This window comes from Mixophyes fleayi, chromosome 3 (genome assembly GCF_038048845.1).
Source record: "Mixophyes fleayi isolate aMixFle1 chromosome 3, aMixFle1.hap1, whole genome shotgun sequence".
Taxonomy (NCBI): Eukaryota; Metazoa; Chordata; class Amphibia; order Anura; family Limnodynastidae; genus Mixophyes; species Mixophyes fleayi.
The window spans coordinates 135,951,413-135,974,495 of record NC_134404.1 but is presented as its reverse complement, the minus strand read 5'-3'; the positions used below and the strand labels follow the sequence as shown (position 1 = coordinate 135,974,495).

At 42.8% G+C, this 23,083-nt stretch overlaps 1 protein-coding gene across 6 annotated transcripts in view; it reads left to right on the top strand.

Moving 5' to 3' along the window:
• Positions 1–23,083, top strand: part of ARMC9 (armadillo repeat containing 9) — a 125,744-nt gene that overhangs the window by 84,394 nt on the left and 18,267 nt on the right. For all 6 annotated transcript variants that reach the window (XM_075202378.1, XM_075202380.1, XM_075202379.1 and 3 more), the window contains 10 exons: positions 4,247–4,281; positions 4,992–5,103; positions 10,624–10,716; positions 11,161–11,254; positions 11,980–12,103; positions 13,493–13,632; positions 13,747–13,823; positions 14,544–14,618; positions 19,900–19,990; positions 22,151–22,209. In XM_075202378.1, the coding sequence (XP_075058479.1) occupies positions 4,247–4,281; positions 4,992–5,103; positions 10,624–10,716; positions 11,161–11,254; positions 11,980–12,103; positions 13,493–13,632; positions 13,747–13,823; positions 14,544–14,618; positions 19,900–19,990; positions 22,151–22,209 (900 nt within the window). The remainder of the gene's footprint in view (positions 1–4,246; positions 4,282–4,991; positions 5,104–10,623; positions 10,717–11,160; positions 11,255–11,979; positions 12,104–13,492; positions 13,633–13,746; positions 13,824–14,543; positions 14,619–19,899; positions 19,991–22,150; positions 22,210–23,083) is intronic.

Below are 23,083 nucleotides of genomic sequence, written 5' to 3'. Positions count from 1 at the left end.
TCACCTGATCTTTCCCCCACCCTCCTCGCTCAGGTATCTGACTGCCTCTCCGCCATCTCCTCCTGGATGTCGGAGCGCTTTCTCAAAATCAACATTTCCAAAACTGAACTCATTGTCTTTCCTCCTCCCAACCACCCATCCCACCATGACCTCTCCATTGTCGTTAACAACACTACCATCTCCTCTGTCACCCAACTCCGCTGCTTGGGTGTCACCCTTGACTCCTCTCTCTCTTTTGCCCCCCACATTCATTCCCTTGCCCAAGCCTGTCTCTGCCAACTACGCAACATCGCCCGCATCCGTCCCTTTCTAAGGAGGCCACCAAAACCATCATACACACACTCATCATCTCCCGCCTGGATTACTGCAACCTCCTCCTCACTGGCCTCCCCCACTCTCATCTCTCCCCCCTTTGTCTCTCCCCCCGGCCGCAAGACTCATCTACCTCTCACGCCGCTCCTCCTCTGCCTCCCTTCTATGCCTTGCCCTTCACTGGCTCCCCTTCCCCTGCAGAATTATTTTCAAAGTCCTCACCACCACTTACAAGGCTCTTTCCCACTCTACTGCCCCTTATATCTCCAACCTCCTCTCCATTCACACTCCCGCCCGCTTCCTGCGCTCGGCCAATGACCGTCGCCTCTCCTCCACTCTGATCACCTCTTCCCATTCCAGAATCCAGGACTTTTCCCGTGCAGCCCCCCTTCACTGGAATGACCTCCCTCCATCCGCCTCTCTCCTACTCTGTGTTCCTTCAAACGTGCACTTAAAACTCACCTCTTTCTCAAAGCCTACCACCCATCCACTTAACCCCTATCTCCTCCGCTCATTCTCCCCTCTCTCCCATTGCCTCAACCGGCTCCTCTTGTGCCTGGTCTGTCAACCCTCCCTTAGGATGTAAGCTTGAATGAGCAGGGCCCTCTTCCCTCCTGTCTCCTTACCCGTTCTTCTGCTCCGTGTCTATTGCATCTGCCTGCCTGGAGTTTCTGAAGTATTGGTACTTTTTGTTTATTGTTCTGTACTGTTATACCCTGTATAGTCTACTGTTTGTACTATGTGCGGCGCTGCGGAAACCTTGTGGCGCCTAACAAATAAATGATAATAATAATAATATAGGTCCATATTGTTTATTATTAACATTTATTATGCACTGTTTGCTGTGCATAATAAACTGTGATGTGGTCACTCTTTGGTGTACATAAAAGTTACCTAATCAAAGTCGTCAGCACCCATTCTTTCCGTAATTATACCTGAGCTGTTCTCATCTGGGAAACTTTGGTGCTAATCGCTTCTATTCTCAGGATACAAAAGGTATTGTGTATTAACTGTAAACTGAGACCTAGCTGGTAATAAGATACCCACTAGCTCTGAGTTTTTTAATGTAATGATTTAGCTGTTATTAAACATGGGTTAATGATACAGGTCATTAGTGATGGCAAGTGCCTCTTGTAACAGGGGCATTGTCATGATGTAAAAAGTGGAATTGAGGCAAGCAGGAATCCATAGTCTGATATGTCCTCACAATAGTCTTCACAATAGAGGCAAACGTGTCTCAAAAGCTCCCAGCATCAGCATACTCCACAGAGCTTTACAACAAGACTAGGCATTAATAAACAGTCCTATAGGATCTATATTGATGTATTCAAGCATCTATTGAATATAAAAGGAATGTACATATGCTTCAGGTACATGATGGAGCAGATCTTGGTGGTATGAGTGTGCCTGTAGAGCAGAGAATAAGGATTTGTGAGTGGCAATTTTCAAATTATACTCAAGTGACCAGTCATTTCAATTTACACTCCTGTAAGTACTTAAAAAAATATTAAAAGCTAATTAATAGACCATTATTGATTATGGAACAAAAAAATTAACAACATGAGCATCATGGAGACTCGCACAAAACAGTGACTCAGACCTACATAGTGTAGACCAGTGGTGGTAGTCAACCTGGTCCCTACCACCCACTAGGGCAATTCAGCTTTCATGGTGGGCGGTGTTTTTTTTTTTTTTTTTAGCAATGTTCCACATTACTAAGTGTTAGAAACAGGAGCGCTACGCTCTGTTTCCATGGCAGACCAATCCCCGGTGGTCTAGTGGTAGGAGGAAGTGGGGCAGGACTCCAGTGTATGAAATGCGCTACAGCGCATGCTCCTGAAACTGTAACTTCGACTTTTGCGCATTCTTGCATTAGTGCCCGCAGTGAACGGACGCATCTAGTAGTTGCTGCGTACAGATTCCTTAGGACTGGGTTTAACTTAATTTACAGTTTTGGGAGGATTTCCCCTTAACCAGTGATGGTCATAGGTAGAGACTGGAAGCACCTATTAAGTGTATTATACTTATACTTAATATAAGTATAAGAGAGCCTGTTCACCACAACAAGAAGTGTATCCTGCATGGACGTGCAGAGACTGTGTCACAGAGTGTTACAGTGCATACCAACAACCTGCACCTGTATGTATATATGTGAATACAGTAATCTGTATATGCAAGACTGCAGAGATTGAATTTTTCAAATAGACTTTAAATACAAAAACCCTCCCCTCTAAAAATTACTTTGCACTTACACTAAATTGAATTACTGCTGCATCGGTGGGCGATTAAGGAAATTTTGCCATCAACAAAGTTGGCGGTAGGTAGTAAAAGGCTGAAGACCCCTGGACAAAGCTGGCACTCACACTAATGTTTGCAGGGATGGAGCAGACAACCACTACATACTGATTAGCTAGTTGCTCATGCATTTTTCTTCCCCTCAGTCGGCACCAGCGAGTTACCTTGCTGCTACACAGTGCTGCAGTGACTTTATCACATTGTCTCTGCAAGATAAGGGTCCTTATATCACACATTTATTTGTTCCTTTATTGCAGTATTTCTGATTATTTTATTATTTTTATAATTATTATTTTTATTGATTTGTAAGGCGCCTCAGTGCTTTGCAGTGCTGGATAATGGGGAAATCAGGACATACATAAAACAGGGACATACAAGGTAGGCAAAATACATGCAGACATGAAATCAAAGGGTAGGAGGATATCTGCTTCCCTTCCACCTTTTACTGACATTGGAACCCATGGTCAGTACTGTAGCATTTAAAATCTAGCCTAAGCATACCACTTAGCAAAAATATCTGCTTCGTTTAGACGATTTTCTACATTTGGATTAATATGTTAAATTTGTTATAACTGTTTAACTTTATTTGAAACCCATAAAGGAAGCTCTGTGTACCTTTTAAAGGACAGCCTTATGTTGTGTAATACACTTTAATATCTGTCATGTTTGACTTCACGTAAGACATACTTGACAATACAGGTGTGATTCTAAATACAGTGATGCCTGTGAAAATACTTTTATTAATGTTTTGTCAGTACATTTCTGTGTACATTTATATTCATATGTTCTCTATGATTGCTTCATAAACTCTGTGATGTAAATCACCCAAGATATATCACAGAGATTAGATTTATTTACTTGCTATTGACAAGTGTTTGAACAGGATGATTAAAAGAGTCACACCTAAACAGCAGGCTTTCAGTACCAGGATTGCAAAAGGTGTACAAGTACATAGGTTGTTAATTGTGGTCTATTGCTTATCATAGAATATATATATATATATATATCTGTCCCTTAGCTATGCATCTGTATTTTCACACCGGATGAGTGTTGCTAAATGGTAGGTGTGAAAGTGTGACTTTTAGTGCATTACATGTCCTGTCCAATTATTAAATGGCATGTGGTAGGATTGGGGAATGAAATTTCAAGAGTTAAACATTCTGGTACTATATGGTCCGGTAATATTGCAATCGACAGAGTTCATGAGCATGTGGCTATGTTCGTAAGCTTGTGGCTATGTTTCGGATTCGGCATTGTCACAGTATCTATTGAACGAAAAACAGTTACGAAAGCAGTAATAAAAATTTGTTTTGTATAAAGAAGCACAAAACTGGTACTCATTTTGACTTAATATATACTAATTTTGTTAACTCTCAGTCACTACCTCAATTTTAATCTAGTATTTGCTTAATAATTTTGATAAAAACTGCATGGTGATATCAGTGCATATGTGGTTGACCATTGTAAGATCTAAAGCTCTACCTGTTCCTGTCCAGTTCGCTGATTGCTTTCTAACCAACTGAACCGCATATTAACCAGACTGATACCTTTCTCAAGTATTTTCCTTTTGTGCATTTGTGAAAAGTTTGCTTTTATATTTACATTTTCCAACATTGCTTGTTTGCTTTTTTCATTCCAGGCTTCTTCTATGCTGAGAGCATCAATAGCACCCATGTACGTTTATTGCTCTAAAGAATGTGGTATTTACTGTACCTAAACCAATAAAATAACAGGTTGCTGTTAACAATTGGATTACAATACTAAGTACACATACACCTCCTCACATTACATGAAGCACATTCCAGTGCCCTTGACACCATTTGTTAGGCAAGGAAATGCTAGAAAGATGATACTGTTATTGCTACTCCTTAGTCATTTACAATTGTGGACAAACGCCGTAATAAAACAAGACTAGGGGGTAAGTGTATTAAGCAGTGGCTTGGCTCACAATACGGAGTACCTCTCTGTTGCGCCCCAGTTGTGGCAATGAGATACTAAGGAATGGAAAAGAAAATAATAACTAAAATAAAATCTTGTGACGGGCACTGCAAAAAGCATACCAGGAACAGGTAGATTATAAGGAGAAGAGCGGTCAGCTTTTTTCCACTGCCTTAAAAAGAGAAGTTTACCCCCCCTGTCTGTGTTTCCCTAATGCTGGAGAAAAACACATATCAAAAAGTTATTAAAAGATAAAAGCCACCAAGGTGGAAGTGCTGTAGTTTGGTAGTTATATAGCTGTGTACTGTTGGAAAAAACTTGCAGTGACCCACAGTATTCAAACACATGTCAAAGTAATTAACTAAAGTAATTAAAACTATTATGCTGAAACTTTTTTTATTTTAAAATCATTAGTACATTTCAGCCACTCGCTTTCTGTGTTACAGTAAACCCCAGGAGGTGCCCTTGTTGCCCTCTCTAGATTACGAGAAGCTGAAGAAAGACTTGCTGTGTGGCAGTGATCGTTTGAAAGCATTAATCCTGCAAGCCTTGCGCTGGGTAAGTAGCACAGAGGTCCACAGAGAAAAATGACATGTTCACACATATTGAGCATCCCAGTATCTACAGAAATTACTAGTATTGTAATTAAACAAATTGCAATGTTCAAGTAATGAATCCTGTGAGCTGGAGCAGTAGTCTCCCTATAACTCTTAAGACTTGCTTTCTAAAAATAAATCAACGATATTATTATTATTATTATTATTATTAATATTTATTTATAAGGCGCTACAAGGCATCCGCAGCGCCGTACAGAGACAAACAAAATCACAATACAATGGGAGACAGCACAGTACAGTAAACACAGCAACTCAGTACGCTCAATGCACAGCTAGAGAGGGCGGGGAAGGGGGAGGGAGGATCCAAAAATGACGGGGCCCAAGAAGGGGGGCGTGGAAGACAGGGAGACCCCCAGGGGGGAGGAGGGAGCGAAAGTGGATGTGGGGTGGAGGACCTTTGAGGAAGAGGGCTAAGTAGCTGGAGAGCAGAGTTAGAAGTGGTGGAAACAGGAGGAGAGATGGCCCTGCTCAGAGGAGCGTACAATCTAAGGGGAGGGGTGGACAGACAGAGAGACGCAGGGGAGAGAGGGAGAGTAGGGGGACAGAGGCAGAAGATAAGGTAGGAAGTTAAGTGGGAGACAGAAAGGCTTTAAGAAAAAGGTGGGTTTTTAGGGCCCGTTTGAAGCTGGATAGATTAGGGGAAGTTCTGATGGAGGGAGGGAGCTTGTTCCAGTGGAGGGGGGCAGCGCGGGCGAAGTCTTGGATACGCGCGTGGGAGGAGGTTATAAGGGGGGAAGAGAGGCGACGGTCAGAGGCAGAACGGAGAGGGCGGGATGGAGCATGAATAGAGAGGAGGGTGGAGATGTAGGGCGCAGTGGAGTTGGCGAGGGCCTTGTAGGTGAGTGTGAGGAGCTTAAAGAGGATTCTGAAGGGGAATGGGAGCCAGTGAAGGGCTAGGTAGAGGGGGGAGACAAAAGAGGAGCGGCGAGAGAGGAAAATAAGCCTAGCTGCAGCGTTAAGGACGGATCGAAGGGGATCGAGATGAGAGTGGGGGAGGCCAGTGAGGAGGAGGTTGCAGTAGTCCAGGCGGGAGATGATCAGAGAGTGGATAAGGCATTTGGTGGCATCTTGGGAGAGGAAGGGCCGGATGCGAGCGATGTTGCGCAGCTGGAAGCGGCAGGATTTAGCAAGAGAGAAGATGTGGGGGCCAAAGGAGAGAGAGGAGTCGAGGATGACACCAAGGCAGCGAAGTTGGGGGACAGGGGAGATAGAGGTGTTGTCGACAGTGATGGAGAGGTCAGAAGGGGATGGGGTATGAGAGGGAGGAAAAACTATGAGCTCAGTTTTGGCAAGGTTAAGTTTGAGGAATCGAGAGGACATCCAGGAGGAGATGGCAGAGAGGCAGGCGGACACCCTAGAGAGGAGGGAGGGAGAGAGATCAGGAGAGGAGAGGTATAGTTGAGTGTCGTCAGCGTAAAGGTGGTAGCTGAAGCCGAAGGAGCTGATGAGTTCACCCAGGGAGGAGGTGTATAGAGAGAAGAGTAAGGGTCCCAGAACAGAGCCCTGAGGGACCCCGACTGGAAGGGTGGATGGGGGGGAGAGAGACCCAGAGGTGGTGACAGAGAAGGAACGGTGAGTAAGGTAAGAGGTGAACCAGGACAGGACTGGGCCGGAGAGGCCGAAAGACTGGAGGGTGTGAAGGAGGAGGGGGTGGTCAACGGTGTCAAAGGCTGCAGAGAGGTCAAGGAGGATGAGAAGGGAGAAGTGGCCCCTGGCTTTTGCAGAGAGGAGGTCATTGGTGACTTTAGCCAGGGCAGTTTCAGTGGAGTGGAGGGGGCGGAAACCAGACTGGAGAGGATCAAGGAGGGAGTATTCAGAAAGGTAGGAGGTGAGACGGCTGCAGACGAGCCTCTCAAGAATTTTGGAGGCAAATGGGAGAAGAGATATGGGGCGATAGTTCGAGAGAGAAGTGGAGTCGAGATTAGGTTTCTTAAGAATGGGGGATACGAGAGCATGTTTGAAGGAGGAGGGGAAGATGCCAGTGGAGAGGGAGAGATTAAAGAGGTGAGCGAGGTGGGAGCAGGTGGTGGGGGAAAGGGAGCGAAGAAGGTGGGAGGGGATGGGATCCAGGGGGCAGGTAGTGGGGGGGGATGATAAAATGAGAGAGTGGACTTCCTCGCCGGTGGTGGGACGGAAGGAGTGGAGGGGAAGGTGGTTGGGGGGGGAGGACAGAAGAGTGGGAGGGGTGGAAGAGAGAGTGGAGGAGGAGATTTCAAGTCGGATGGCCTCGATTTTAGAGGAGAAGAAGGAGGCGAAATCAGAGGCAGTCAGGGAGGAGGGGGTGGGGGGAGGGGAGGGGGCCAGGAGAGTGCTAAAGGTGGCAAAGAGGCGGCGGGGGTTAGAGGATTGGGAAGAGATGAGGGATTTAAAGAAAGATTGTTTAGCGAGTGAGAGGGCAGAGCTGTAGGATGAAAGGATGAATTTAAAGTGGAGGAAGTCAGCCAGGGAGCGGGATTTTCTCCAGTGACGTTCGGCAGAACGGGAGCATTTTTGGAGGAAGCGGGTAAATTTGGAGTGCCAGGGTTGGGGTTTGGAGCAGCGGGGGTGGACGGAGTGGGCAGGGGCAACCGCATCCAGAGCGGAGGTGAGGGTGTGATTGTAGAGGGAGACCGCCTGGTTGGGGCAGGCCTGGGAGGAAAGGGGAGAAAGGAGGGTATCGAGAGAGGAGGACAGAGAGGCAGGGTCAAGAGCATCGAGGTTGCGTATGGACAGAGTAGGTTTGGGCAGGGGGAGGGGAGCAGGAGAAGAGGAGAGAGAGAAGGAGAGGAGATGGTGGTCGGATAGAGGAAAGGGAGAGATGGAGAAGTCGGAGAGATTACATAGGTAGGAGAAGACCAGATCAAGGGAGTGACCAAGGCAGTGGGTAGAGGAGGAGGTCCATTGGGTGAGACCAAGGGAGGAAGAGAGGGTGAGCAGTTTGCTGGAAGCAGGGTAGGTGGGGTTGTCGATGGGGATATTAAAGTCACCGAGAATGATCGAGGGGAGATCGGAGGAGAGGTAGTGAGGAAGCCAGCTAGCAAAGTTGTCAAGGAAGAGGGAGGTGGGGCCAGGGGGGCGGTAGATGACAGTGACGCGGAGATGGATGGGGTAGAAGAGGCGGATGGAGTGAGCTTCAAAAGAGGAGAAGGAGAGGGAGGGTTCAGGGGGAATGACACGAAAAGTACAGGTGGAGGAGAGGAGGAGGCCAACTCCACCGCCAGGGCGGGCACCAGGCCTGGCGGAGTGGGTGAAGGAGAGGCCACCATAGGAGAGGGCAGCGGGGGAAGTAGTATCAGAATCGGAGAGCCAGGTTTCAGTAACGGCAAGAAGGTTAAAGGAGTTGGATAGAAAGAGGTCGTGGATAGCAGTCAGCTATATTCTCCAACAGTAGCTACTGAACGCCATTTACTTAATTAAAGAAGACTGTTATGATCTCGGTAATTTCTTCCCGGTTTAAGGGCTAGATTTACTAAGCTGCGAGTTTGAAAAAGTGGGGATGTTGCCTATAGCAACCAATCAGATTCTAGCTTTCATTTATTTAGTACCTTCTACAAAATGATAGCTAAAATCTGATTGGTTGCTATAGGCAACATCCCCACTTTTTCAAACCCGCAGCTTAGTAAATCTAGCCCCAAGTTCCTTTTAGCTACATTGCTGACTCTTTTGTACCTAAGTCAACTTTACAGGTTTTCGCACAACATATGTTATATTAGTAAGCTGGAATTTGAACCTGTTCAAATAGCACCAAATGTTTCCAAATGCTCTACAAATGTTTCCAAATGCTCTAAAAATAGCATATTATCTATTTTTTTAAGATTGTGACATACAGATATAGACACTGATAGCAAACTTTCTATTTTACATCAGTGTCTATATCAGACCTGGTCAACCTGTGACCCTTCAGGTGCTCTGGAACTGCAAGTCCTAGCATGATGTGCCAGTAGATACGGTAACTGTTTTCTGGCAGGCCATGCAGGGACTTGTAGTTTCACAATACATGGAGAGCCACAGGGTGGCCAGGCCTGGTCTATATCTTTGTCACTATATTATAATGATGTTCCAAAGTGTATAATGCTTTGAACTAGTTTGAAAAACACTTAATATTAAGAGCCCATTTCATACAGACAAAAAGGGAAATTTTGGCAGCACACCGAAATTTGTCAACTGTATGAAAAGGTACATCACCACTGTGACTTACTTTACATAATACTGGACAAGAATCCAGGAGCATACTTTAGACACTAAAGATATATTAATCACAATTATAAACATTTGTTTATTGGACACTGTAGCATGATTGTATAATTTTAATATCGTAAATAAAATTAGATTTAAATTGTGGATGCCACTATATATCCACAACTTGTGGATCTATCACTATAAAGTGACCTCATTCAGTTAATCCCATACACAAATGTTTCTTATTGTAATTGGTAGGACTTTAACATCTAAAGTTTGCTCCTGCATTCTTCTCCTGTAGTTTACAATGTTGTTATTGCTTTTTTCCTATTACCTGAAGGGGAAAGGCAGACTGCACTGCAGTTTAGTGCTAGGGAACTTGATCCATCTAGTCCTTGTCAGTACAGCACTATTGAAGAGGTCAGACTGCAATACTCTGCTGTGAGCTGCAGTGTTGATGGAAAATGTACCGCAATCCGGACTCAGGTAACAGGGTTCCACACGAAGCTTTAATAGTTCATATTAATTGTCCAGTATGCAATGCAGCACTATATATAACCCCCTACCCCCCTTCCCACCAAATACATTAACCCTAGTGCTTTATTGTGACATGGAAATGTCTAATAGTAGCAGCAACTCAGCCATTGAGCGGTAGGCCACACAAGCTCACAGAACGGGACTGCTGAGTGCCGAAGTGCATATCATGTAACCATCATCTCTCTTTATTTGCTACGCTAACTATCAAGTTTCAAATTGCCTCTGGTAGCAACATCATCACAAGAACTGTTGTCTGCAGCTTCATGGATTAGGTTTCCGTGGCCAAGCAGCCGCACACAAGCCTCAGATCACCATACGCAATACTAAACATTGACTGAAGTCGGGTAAAGCACAGCGCAATTAGACTCTGGAACAATGAAAACTTGTTCTTTGAAGTGATGAATCTTGCTTCACCATCTGGCAGTCTGACGGACGAATCTGGGTTTGGCGGATACCAGGAGAAGGCTTCCTACCAGATTGCATACTGCAAACTGTAAACTTTGGTGCAGAAGGAGGAGTAATTGCCAGTTATTCATGGTTTGGCCTAAACCCCTTCTGTAGATTCTGGTGAAAGTTTTTATTGTAAAGTTTATAAAAACAAATCGATACAAATTCTAATTGTATTTCTGTTTATCTTTCTTATTCATTCTTATTCTTTTCTTCTGTCACACTTTTTTCTCTCACAGTGTTTAGACTAAATCATGTAACTTCTGTATCGTTAGTAGGTGTTTCAATAAGTGCAGCGTTTTGTGTGTTTCTTTTTCAGCGCTTTACTTGTTCCAGGCCCGGGGAGCAGAGAGATACCGTTCTTCAGGCTTATATAACAAATGATCTTTTAGACTACTACCAAAATGGGAAGGTGAGCAGGATATAGCAGGAAAGGGATTAAGCCCTTTAGTACAGGGTAAAGAAAATCAATACACATGTCCCTTATATTCCTATTAATTGCCAACCCACCCTCTACCTCTTTGAGACCTGTAAGCATAAAAAATGTCAAAAACTAACTCCAGGGTGTATTGGCAATAAATATTTTATTTAATTTCTTTTTTAAATGCACCTGCACGTGGTGGCGGAAACCACTTTGTGGGCTAAAATACTATTCATGATACTCTAGGAGCCAGTGACCCTTCTGAGGAATGTATTGTCTGCAGTTGACTGTGGCTCCTAGTGAATTGATTGACTGGCTGTCTGTTTTGGGGGCAGAAGAAAAATATGATGTCTGAAACGGTTAAGCCATTGCATGCAGGTTATAAGTGTATTTATGAATCTGTGAAGACTTTCTTTTATTTGTTTTTCTCCCCAGAGAAGAAATGTTTTGCAGCTGCTCCTCTCCAATAATGAGGTAGTCAGACAGTACACTGCCCGCCTCATCAATGCTTTTGCATCATTAGCTGATGGTAAGACACAGAACTAAATATATTGTTTCAAGGGTCAGTTGATATTATTATTATTACCGTACAATATAGTCCTCTTTAGAAAAACAGCTATTAAAGGGGTTTACAAGTGTTACTGAAGCCTCTCCCAGTAAAAGTATTTTGGTGGAGTCACTGTGTTTAGCAGGGTCCTTGCATAGATAGGCAGCCAGGATCTCTGATAATAACCTTAGGTACTGCTGGACTCTTTCTGCATCAGAAGATCCAATGCTGCAGTTCTAATTGCTACCAAGCTGCCTTGTCTGATCTCCTTTGCTATGAAGAGAGCTTTGAGAGTCATCAGCTATATGTAATTTCCAGGAACCTACTAAATAGAGCACAAGGTTAGGAGTCTCTGGGTTGAAACCACCACCAAATTATTATTGAAATCAGAGAGGATTTAGTAAAGCTCTTCAAATGCCAAACCTCTATAATTGCAGTACCATACAGTTTCCTGGAAACGCTTTGCAAAGCCATATACCTTTCATCTTCCATATTTTTGAAAAGATGGAGATCAAATAAACAAAAAATAAAATACTTTATTGCTTCTTGATTGTGTTGGGTAGAGCTCATTTGCTTGTGTGAGCCCACACACACAAGCACACACACGAACACATAGAAACGAGCCTGTAAGACTCATAATGGCATTTATTTATATAGAAATATATAATGATGTGTAGCGGGTTTACACCATTTCCTCTGTCTCCCAGGCCGTGTTTATCTCAGCCAGAATCCTAATTTGCTACGTTCGTTAGAGGAAACCCTGAAGGCAGAAGAACAAGATTCCATTACCAGGGAAAATTTATTGGGCTCTCTGCAAAAACTCAGTCTTAGGTAAGATCCAGTCAATTGTTAGTTTAAAATCTGACAAATATGAACTCAACTCTTAACATAAGCAGAAATTAGAATTCTATCCTGCATACATTAATGTGTTTTCTTTGTTATGAATATTTATGTGTATTTGCTGTTGTGTATCTGGTACTTATCTATTCATCTTTGACTTTTTATTAATGCTCTAGCTTTGTTTCTGTTTCTTTTCCTTTCAGTCTTATATTGTCCTTTTACTGGCCAAACCAGCTCTTGCTCCTATACTGCTATGTTTCGCTTTCATCCAATTGGACCATGGGGTTTGGAGGCTGGTCCAGGAGTTAGGCACTTAATTTGAAATCTGCGCAAATTCAGAAAACTCCCCCCCCCTCCATATCCCCTCCAATCACTGAACCTCCATAATGAGCTAACTAAGCCCCAGAGAAGAGATGAAGAACTATCGCACAAGAACAAGAAACCGATTTCTAATTCGGAAACCTATAAACTGTGTTAATAAACTAGCAATGAGAGAAGAGTGTAAAGGGAGGGAGGGGAGTGTCCTCCATTGGACCCTGAGAAATGGCTTTAACGCAAAAATCCTGTTTTCTTTCCTACTATTCGAAAGACTGGGGTCCTTTAGTTCATGTAAATCACAGGGACCATTTATTTGACACCACAGTGTATATTTATCATTATTGCACGTGTTTCTTAGTGCTTACCTTAGCAGGTGTAACTGGGTTGCACAATGAAACCTATAAATAATGCACAACCTACTAAGATTATGTATTGAACTGTGGCTTTGCTATTTACAGTATTTAAATTCATCTTTGCCATTTTAATGCAGGATGTTTTTCATCACAGGACTGCGTTTACACTTTCAGTATGTGTAGGTCTCAAAGCTGATCACCATTGATAACCTTTTGTAGTGTTATTTATAGTGAATATAGTGAATAACTGGCAAATACACTGAGACTAGGCATCCTGTTTTCGGAGGATTTATGAAATCACACTGGGGAAAGTAATCACAGCATATAGTTGAAGTTTGGCAAAAGACTGGGGTTATTTTTAAATGTCATTTATAGACCTTAATTTACCAACTTATAGAAAACGACATTGTCCAGCAAACAGAAAAAGAGAAACTAAATACACAAAGCTGTAAAACTACCCTCACAATCGTAGAACAGTCTTAAAGTAGTAATTCGGATGCAGAACAAGTGAATCCCTTCCCAACATATTCATAGTAAACAGTGAAATAAGCAGAAATCCCATCCATAGAGCAGTAGATCAGTTCTGCAAGATGAGCTGAATAAGCAAATTGTGGAAAGTAAATTTCCTCCCTTTTGAACAGGTCATGCATAAGTCGAACTGCGCTTATTTTTACATATTTTTCATTAAATCCAATGTTTTCTGTTCCAGGCGCTCTATGCAGTCGGCCATGATAAAAGATGGTCTCATCTACTGGCTTATACAAGAGCTGGAGGACACAGAACATCTTTCTGACTACACAGTGGAGTATTCTGTAGCTCTGCTCATGAACCTCTGCTTACGCAGTGCTGGTGTGTACATGTATATCTGCAGTGACTTCTTACCTACTTACTATCTTTTTGCATAGAATCTAGACAGATGCAGGTACATTCATAAGTGCTCCTGTTAATGTTTGTCTCCTGCAGGAAAGAAAATGTGTGCAAAAACTGCACCCCAAGTTCTCGGAGTGCTGTCTGACTTACTTGGTCATGAGAACCACGAGGTATGTGCCTTCTGAAATGCAATATGGTCAAATGCTATGACCATGTTAGGATCCCATGACTGCTAGTGCTTGGGAAAGACTTGCCTGCAAAGCTATGTGCAGGTAAGCCTTTACCCCAGATAAAAAATCATAGCATTTGATCATGTTAGGACTGACCAGAAAGAGTTTGACGTGAGTTGGTCAGCTTAACATATGTTTCAGTACGTGGAACTAACATTTCCTGTTTTAATATAGTAAAGGTGCTAGTACAGCATTAATTGTGTGTTTGGTTGAGTGCAGAAGATATATATATATATATATATATATATATATATATATACATACATACATACATACATACATACATACATACATACATACATACATACATACATACATACAAACATACATTTGTACCTATTTGACTAAATAAATGCTCAGCATGACCATATGTGGAATGGGGCAGAGTGAGATGGGAATGCCAACAAAATTAGAAACATCACTTCTTAGTCTTCCTGCTTCCACTTTGGTGACAACAACTTATATTCATTTCTATTTTAAAATACTTCTTGTTAGAGTCCCATTTATGCTTTGGACAAGTCAGGTGTGGAAGTAGAGATGGGGACTGTCTGACACTGTACATATGAATATTAGTAGTAGAACATTTCTGACATCTCTCTTCTGTGTGTTCTTCCTTTAGAATTATGGGTTTGTTATGAACTTGATGTTTGTGCCCCACAGATTCGTCCTTATGTGAATGGAGCTCTCTATAGCATCCTTGCTGTTACCTCAATACGAGATGAAGCCAGAGCCAGGGTAAGATAAACTGCGTGTGTGCAGTGTGCTGTAGTGCTATAGTTCCCAAGATAAAAAGTGAAGCTAAAGCCAAGTTAAACATTTTTGGATCCTGTAGAGTAGAGTGAACTGTGTGCTCTTGTATTGTGCTGAAAGAAAGAGCTGCTGTGGTTAGTCTGAAAATAAATGTAAAAATTGCTAATCGCTGATTTATTTTTGTGACGGGCTTGTGAAAGGCTTGATAACTATGCTTGACATTGACCAGAAGCACCACCCCTCGCCTCAGCCCCTACATTTTCATACTATTTTCAAAACAAGAATCGCATTAAATCCTTTCCTTTATTATAAAATACCTTTCTCTTTCATCCAGTCTGGGGGACACTGCTTGCCATGGGTTGTGGAGGGGAGCTCGGGAGTTGGCACCTAGCTAGTTAACTTTAGCACTGCTGACAGACCCCTCCCCTCTACAATCCCCCTGCCTCTTCCTCTTCCTGTCAGTTTTTTGTAGGTGCCCAAAGGAGTTGGGCTGCCTTTTTTTATGCTAGTGTTTTATAGATTTTATTTTATTGATTTTATTTGATTTTAAGTTAAATTTTCTTTATCTAACTTTTACTTTGTTACAGGACTTTTATTTTGGAAGCAGAGCTGGGAGTGTGTTCTACCATAGAGAACACACTCCCACAGCAGCAGCACGGACACTGATCGGTCAGATGAGAGCCGAGGGCTCTCACTGGCAGAGTTTTATAGTGTAGGACCAATACGGACCACTGTCACTCTTACAGCCTCCCCGATAACCAGCGCTGCCACTGCGGCATAGAGCGCCGGTTATCGGATAATCAGCCGGGCGCCATCTTTAATTTTTGCAACGAAGCCCGGGCAAATTACTAACTAAAGAAGGGGGCAGACCAAGATCCCCCCTTAGACATAGGAGGGGGCATCGGGGTCCCACCGCTGCAGGAGACCTCGAATTTAGAGGTCTCCATTACTCTGCTGGACATAGATTCCTTAAAAAAAAAAAGCGGATAGATCAAATTAAGGGCTATACCAAGATCCCCCCTCAGTAATAGGAGGGGGCATCGGGGTTAGAACCGCTGCAGGAGACCTCAATCTTTTCGAGGTCTCCATTACTCTGCAAATTATTTATTTTTCTAAAAAAATTAAAATAAAAAATAGAGACAGAATATGGAAGAGGGGGAGTTAAAATTATATAGAACTCCCCTGCTCTTCAATTTACGGGCAGTATTCCGGTCTTCTGGAGGATAAGAAGAAGCCCGGGAACAGAGACTGCCTTGTGGGAGCAAGCATCAGGACATGGCTGGTGGACTTCTCTCCTGTTGGCCTTTTGGCTACGTATTCTTTTTTATTATTAAGCCTTTATAAAAACTGTATTGCTTTACTGACAAAGTGGGGCTAGTATGGGTAATATTATAGTACTCTTACTTGCCAAAACACAAATAACATTGTTTATTTAAAGGAACAAGTGCAACTTTTACTGTAGATTAGTTGATTACTTGTTTTTTCTCTCTGTCTCCTTCAAATCAATGGTGCTTGTGATGCTTTCCTTTGTAAATGTTAGATAAAGGTAAAGGTCCTATGGAAAAATATTTTACCTGTTATAAATGCAAGGATTACTTACAGTCAGTTTACTCTTTAACTCAGCTTCTCACTAAATCTACTTAGTTATTGACAAGCTCAGCAACACTTTCTTCTATATTGGATAAGGTGGGGGGTCCTGCTGCGGGGAACGGCTGTAGCAGGCCCTTCTCTTTTTCATAACGGATCAGACACATGTCTCGACAAGGTAGACCAGTTTCTGAATCCCCATATTTGGCCCCTTCTAAAAGGGAATCTGGTAGATCCGCAAATCCTTTTCTGAGGAAGGGGAAACAAAATTTAATCATGATCAGGTTCACGTGTCTAATCAGAAAAAAAACGCCAGATATCAGGCCATTGATGATTGCTATTAACGGTAAGGCAGGCCTTGGACCTCCCAGAGTCAGAGGATCCTAGTCCTATAAACAGAAGTCTCGTTAAGAAGGCCAGAAGAAAGCTTATTCGTTTTCCTCCTTTGGTGGAATTGCACAATGTTGCTGAGGGAATATAGAAACAACCTGATTTAAAGGATACCCGCTCCTGTCTGGAACGGTCATCGGTTTCTCCTGAGATTTAGAGTGGGGGCCTTTCACTATCAGTTTAGGACTCTTCCCTTCTACCTCTCCTTGGCTCCAGGGGTTTTTAACAAGGAGGAACGAGAATGTCGGGAATGGCAGCTTGTCTTCATTCAAGGGGTGCCTTACTTAGACGATCTTCTCATAAGATCCGACTCAGAGATTTGCTTGCAACAGCACATGTCCTTCACATAGCTTTCCTCAAGAGCCATGGGTGTTTAATACACTCAAGGAAATCCCAGGTGATTCCGCGCCAATGCAGGATCTTCCCGGGACTCGGCATGGACTCCAAACAGCAGAAAGTGTTTCTGCCAGAAGAGAAGATCAGGTCGGTTCAGAGGATACAGCACGGTCTTGTCCTCTCCCAGTCCTTCAATACACTTGTGCATGCGTCTCCAAGGGAAGATGTTGGTCTCCTTCTAAACGGTCCCCTTCGGTCGTGCTTATTCCCGGTGCTTGTAGTGGGACCTCTTCACAGGAGGGTCGGGATCCCACCTACATTTGGAGCGCCAGAAGTTTCTCTGTCTCCGGATGCGAGAAATTCACAGACACAAGCCTGAAGGGTTGGTGCGGTATCCCTTCATCTCCGGCTCCACGGTCAGTCCAGGAGTCCTCTCTATCCATCAACTTATTAGAGTTAAAGGCAATCCTTTTGGCCCTTCGGGGGGCCCGAACCTTTCTCCAGGGTCATCTTCTCAGAGTTCAGTCCGTCATGCCATGGCTGTGACATAGGTCAACAGACAAGGAGGAACGAGAAGAGCAACGGCAATGTGGGTATCGGCTCAGATATTCGCTTGGGCTGAACAGTGTGTTCCAGCAATCTCGGCTGTGTGCATTTCAGAAATAAAGAGCTGGGAGGCTGATTATTTCAGTCGCAATGCGATGATGCCAGGGGAGTAGTCCCTCCATCCGGAAGCTTTTCAGTCTCTGATTCAGAGGTGGGGTCTATCGGATATAGATATCATGGCCTCCATACACATCAGGAAGTTTCCCAGGTTTTGCGCAATTCCCATATTTCCTTGAGTACTCAGACGAGTGAGGCAAGGCGGTCTGTCGGTAATTCTGATAGCACCTGCATGGCCGTGGAGAGTGTGGTACGCGTACATAATCTTTATGGCAGTAGGGCAAGAACTTTGTCTTCCGCACTGACAATATCTTCTCCTTCGGGGTCCTTTTCATCACCAGGATTTACCTCGGCTAAATTTAACCGCATGGCTGTTGTAGCCAGGCTCTGGAGAGCTAGGTTTTTTTTCCCCCAATTAGTGAACACTCTGCTATGAGCTTGTAAGCCTGTTCGGCTCGCATATATCGTCGCATTTGGCGAGCCTATGTCACAGGGTGTGACAATAGGTCTTGTTATACGTCCTCTTTTCTTCTTATACCTGAATTCTGGCTTTTTCTGCAGGATTGTCTTGAGGCAGGTCTCTGCTTAGGCTCCTTAAAGGTATAGGTTTCTGCCTTTCAGTTTCTTCCACCTGAAGTTAGTAGATATGCCAGACATCAGGATGTTTCTTCAGGAGGTCTTGCATATCTAGCCTCCTTTCACTTCTCCTACAGCACCATTTGATCTTTTCCTGGTGCTTCATATGCTTACAGGGTTTTCTTTAAATCCTTACTTTCGACAGATTAGGTCTCTAACCTGCAAGGTTATGTTTCTCTTAGCCATTGCTTCCGCTTGTAAAAGTTCAGAGTTGGGATCTCTGTCCTGTCGACAACATAATTGATGCTACATGAGGACGGAGCGGTGTTCAGAACTCTCCCTTCCTTTGTTCCGAAGGGTGTTTCAGCTTTTCTTTTGAGCCAGAAAACTGTGGTTCCGGTATTTCGGACAGCTTCCGTATACACCTGTCTGATCAGGTGTATACAGATATATATATATATATATATATATATATATATATATATATATATATATATATATATATGTGGTTAGGGCTCTCTGCTTATATGTTAGAGGGCTTCTCATATTCGGTGTAACGTGTTTCTGTTTGTCCTTATTGATTCTCATAGAGGCTGGCCAGCCTCTAAGCAGTGAATTGCGAAATGGATTAGGGCAACAATTACTCAGGTTACATCAAGGCTAACCATCCTGTGTCAGAGAGATTTAAGGCCCATTCCATCAGGGCGGTGGGGGCGTCTTGGGCAGTGAGAAATGGGGCTTCTGCAGACCAGCTTTGCAGGGCAGCCACCTGGTCCTCTGTCCACACCTTTACAAAATTTTACCAGTTTAATGTATTTGCATCTGCGGATGCAAATTTCGCTTGTAGTGCTTTACGAGCAGGGTTTTCAGAGTAGTCCCACCCTTAGGGAGCTGCTTTAGAACGTCCCCATGGTAAGCAGTGTCCCCCAGACTGCATGAAAGAGAAAAGAGGATTTATGTACTTACGTTAAATCCGTTTCTCTGATTCCATCTGGGGGACACTGCGACCCTCCCTCCTGCTTTTCTTCTGTGTGCTTTTGGTTGATTGGCCTTTTCTCCTTGGGGCTTTTTAATTAACTGACAGGAAGAAGAAGAGGCAGGGGGATTGTAGAGGGGAGGGGTCTGTCAGCAGTGCTAAAGTTAACTAGCTAGGTGCCAACTCCCGACCTCCCCTCCACAACCCATGGTAAGCAGTGTCCCCCAGACGGAATCAGAGAAACTGATTTAACGGAAGTACATAAATCCTCTTTTTTTCACAGTATGTACCAACCACCACTTACTATCATTCCAGCTCACAGCCTGAGGAGGGTGACATTGCAAGGACTCAAAATGATCACTTAAACATGTGTGAATAAATGTCTCATGCATTTAATTTAAGAAAAATGCTTTCATTTTTGAGTTCCACTTTTAATAGCCGATAGCTCTGCAATTTATTTTCACATTGATTCACTTTTAGCAGGACCTACAGAACATTTATGAAGTTACGCAAGCACAATTTTTTCTCTTAATGCGATTTGAGCTTTAGATTGTTTTCCTTTTCTACAAATCGTTCAATGAAAGGAGTATTTGTGAAAAGGTATTTTTTTTTGACAAAATTCATAAAATCAGTGTGTCTGTGGCTAACTTAACATCCTTTTGGTCCCTTCTATTAGCACTCCTGTCAATAGCTGGTTTCAGGTTAAGTTAACTTTGTTTTACAACTCACATGTTTTAGGGGATGCAGGAGATTCTGAGATGTTTTGTCAAAGAAGGGAACACGGACATGAATCGCCAGATTGAGTTCATCATACGACAACTCAACTCAGGTGACTACTTCCGCGTACAAATAATAACTTGGTCCACCAGTGAACAGCATGTTTTCCTCCTCCTCCATGGTAACATACACTATGGGGTTAATCTCTCCTTGCACGTGAGTCAGGACAGGAAAGACGACACACCCAGAGGGTACATAGGGCCGCGCCTGCCTCTTATCTGTGTCGTCTATCCTGTCCTTGTAGTAGAGTCAGGCAGTGAGGTTTATTATTTTTCTGTGCTTACCTACTTCTACTATTGCCAGTTGAGCAGGAAGATAGAGGATAGCTCCTCCTGAAGGTCCGGCAGTTGCACTCCTCTGAGTGTTAACAGGGCATAGGTGGTGGAACCGGCCTGCTACTCACAGAGCATTATGCATTTGGGTTAATGATTTGGAGAAATGTATACAGGATGGAATAAAGAGGAGTGAGCTTCTCAAGATTGTCCAAGATATACAGTTGGCAATCAATAGAATGTTCTACCCTCTCTGTGTCCAAAACCATAAAACTCAAAAGAAATGTCATTGTCTGGATTTGGTCCGTGCCATTAGAATTTATTTGAGGAGGACACAGAGATTTAGAAAAACAAATCAGATCTTTGTTTTAGTGAGTGGTAAAAAAAAGGGTGAACCATACTCAAAAGCATCAGTGGCAAGATGGACAAAATCTTGCGTTACAGAAGAGTACATAGTAAAGAAGGTGGACATGCCTCAAAGTTTCAGAGCACATTCAGCAATCCATAGCGAATTCATGGCCAGAGAAGGAATCTGCCTCCATGGAAGTTATGTAAGGCCGCAGTCTGGTCCCCCAAACATACTTTCACCAAACATTATCAAATTAATCTCCAAGCTTCAGCAGATGCCTTGGTATATGTGTTCAAATGAACTCATTAAGCAAAATGCAAATTTGGTTTCACCACATAGTGTATGTTGCATGTTGTTCTTTCTAAAACAGTATTACGGTTTTTCAGCTTAGGTAAAACTGGAACCCACAGAGAGGAGGGAGGCGTATCCCTATATACCCTCTACGTTTGTTTTCTTTCCTGTTCTGACTCACATGCAAGGCGGGTAAGATCAGTCCCATAGTGTATGTTGCAATGGAGGAGTAAAGGAAACCAGTTTAACGCGTAATACCCGTCGTTTGTTTCAAGAATGTAATTTGTGGGCTACAGGTTTCATTTTGTATGCAACAGAGAAACAGCTCAACCCCTACCCCCGCACTGCCCAAGGTAAATAAGCTCCCTTGGGCTTGGAATATTGTGTACACTATAAACACGTGATCAGATCTAACAGACTCCATTGGCTGTTCAGTGGAGGAGAATTCACCTTCCAATAGGTGTTTTACTCCTGCAAATTCTGTGTGACTGCACCATGAAAGTGATTTCTAATGACAAAAGTTAAAAACCCTAAGACCTAAGCAGCGCCGTATGTGAACGTCTTGTGGGCAACCTGTTGATCAACTCTAGCTTAGTCTTTAGCCATCTAACAACATAATTTTTGCTGGCACAATAAAATATTAGTTGATTAATTGCACTTCAAAATTATTATATTCTGACTTTTCCTATTTCTATATATTTTAGTCTGCTAGCACATGGGTGTTACGTGCATCTGTGTGTTCTAGCTCTCTAAGCACTGTACTTGCATGCACATAGGATGCAGTGTTACACCATGTTCCTGTGTGCTGTTATACACTGTCTGCTCTATGTAGGTCAGAGGACACGAGTGTTCTATGGGGTTCAGATATGCGGGCGCTCACAGCATCTATGGGTTGCTAGGCTTAGATAGTGTTTAACTCTTATATATTTTTGTTCAGTTATTTTCGTGCTATTATACCATACGATCTTACAACCTGCTTGTAATTTGACATCTTGCACTGTATAAGCTTTTCCACATGGCGGTTTTAATAATTAATACAATTAAATTAAAAATGCATAATGTACATGGATATGAGCAGACATACAATGACAGAGATAGAAATACATGCATAGGTACAGTTTCAAAAATGCATTAGTAGTAGTAGAGCACACACGTAGAAATTTTGTGTGCAACAAGAGCCCCAAGCTCTAAAATAATTAACTTTTCCCATTAATATACATTGACAATAGTAGCTTAGATAATCAGATCCTAGAGAAAGTAGCAGATGGGTAACTGGATTTTTTTTATTCTTATGAACCAGAGGAAAAATTTGATGAAGCTGCAGAGTCTGATGATGAGGAAGAAGTGGAAGATGAAGAGGTGAGTGCTTTCCGGCGCATTAATACACCCAAACGGATCACATAGTCGTGTCGTAAGAATCCCTTGTTAATGTAACCGTCAGCCTGTTGAGACTCATCCTTGTGAACCCGTTCAGGTTATTATTTATATTTTCCTGGGTAGAATGTGCAAAGCATAGGTTATTTTGCACAGTCACAGGTGTTTATGTTATCATTTGTTAATCTGTGTGGGAGGTACATATACTGTCTAAGTAAAATGAAACCTTAACGCAGAAGTATTAACCCACAGCGCAAATGCTGTTTAGTGATGTCACCTGCTTACGTATGTGCACTTGCCTCAATTTTACCTGACTCATGCATAGATTTCCAGCCAAGATGTCAACATCTGTAGGGGTGCAGAAGTTTGCACCTATGGGACCTATGGCATTTCTTGATGAGTGCATTTACAGTTGCTCTCAAATACAAAAATTAGATTTTATCTTGTTTAGGACTTTCTAACTTAAAACCCAACTGATGCTAAACAGAGTAGTATATTGGGGAGGGGGTAAATAAAAGTTAAAGTTAAACTACCAAGATTATTCAATCACACAGACTGATACAACATGTATCTTAATCTTAACCTCTCTTGATATCCTTATTATACAGAAGGGTATGCAATAGCTTTTGAGTCTAGATAGAGGAGGTGTTACCATGACAACTAATATGTGTACATGATTCAAAAGAGAAAAGGTCTGTACGTGGTGCTGCACACTTTTATTTGTAAATAATAAAACTTAATGATTTTTATTTCTTCCATGAAAATGATAGCAACGTCATAAAAGTGGCATATTAAAAGCAAAGAAAGTGTGAAGTAAAAGACTGTGTTTTCAAATTGTCAACTGGAACCTGATGTGACT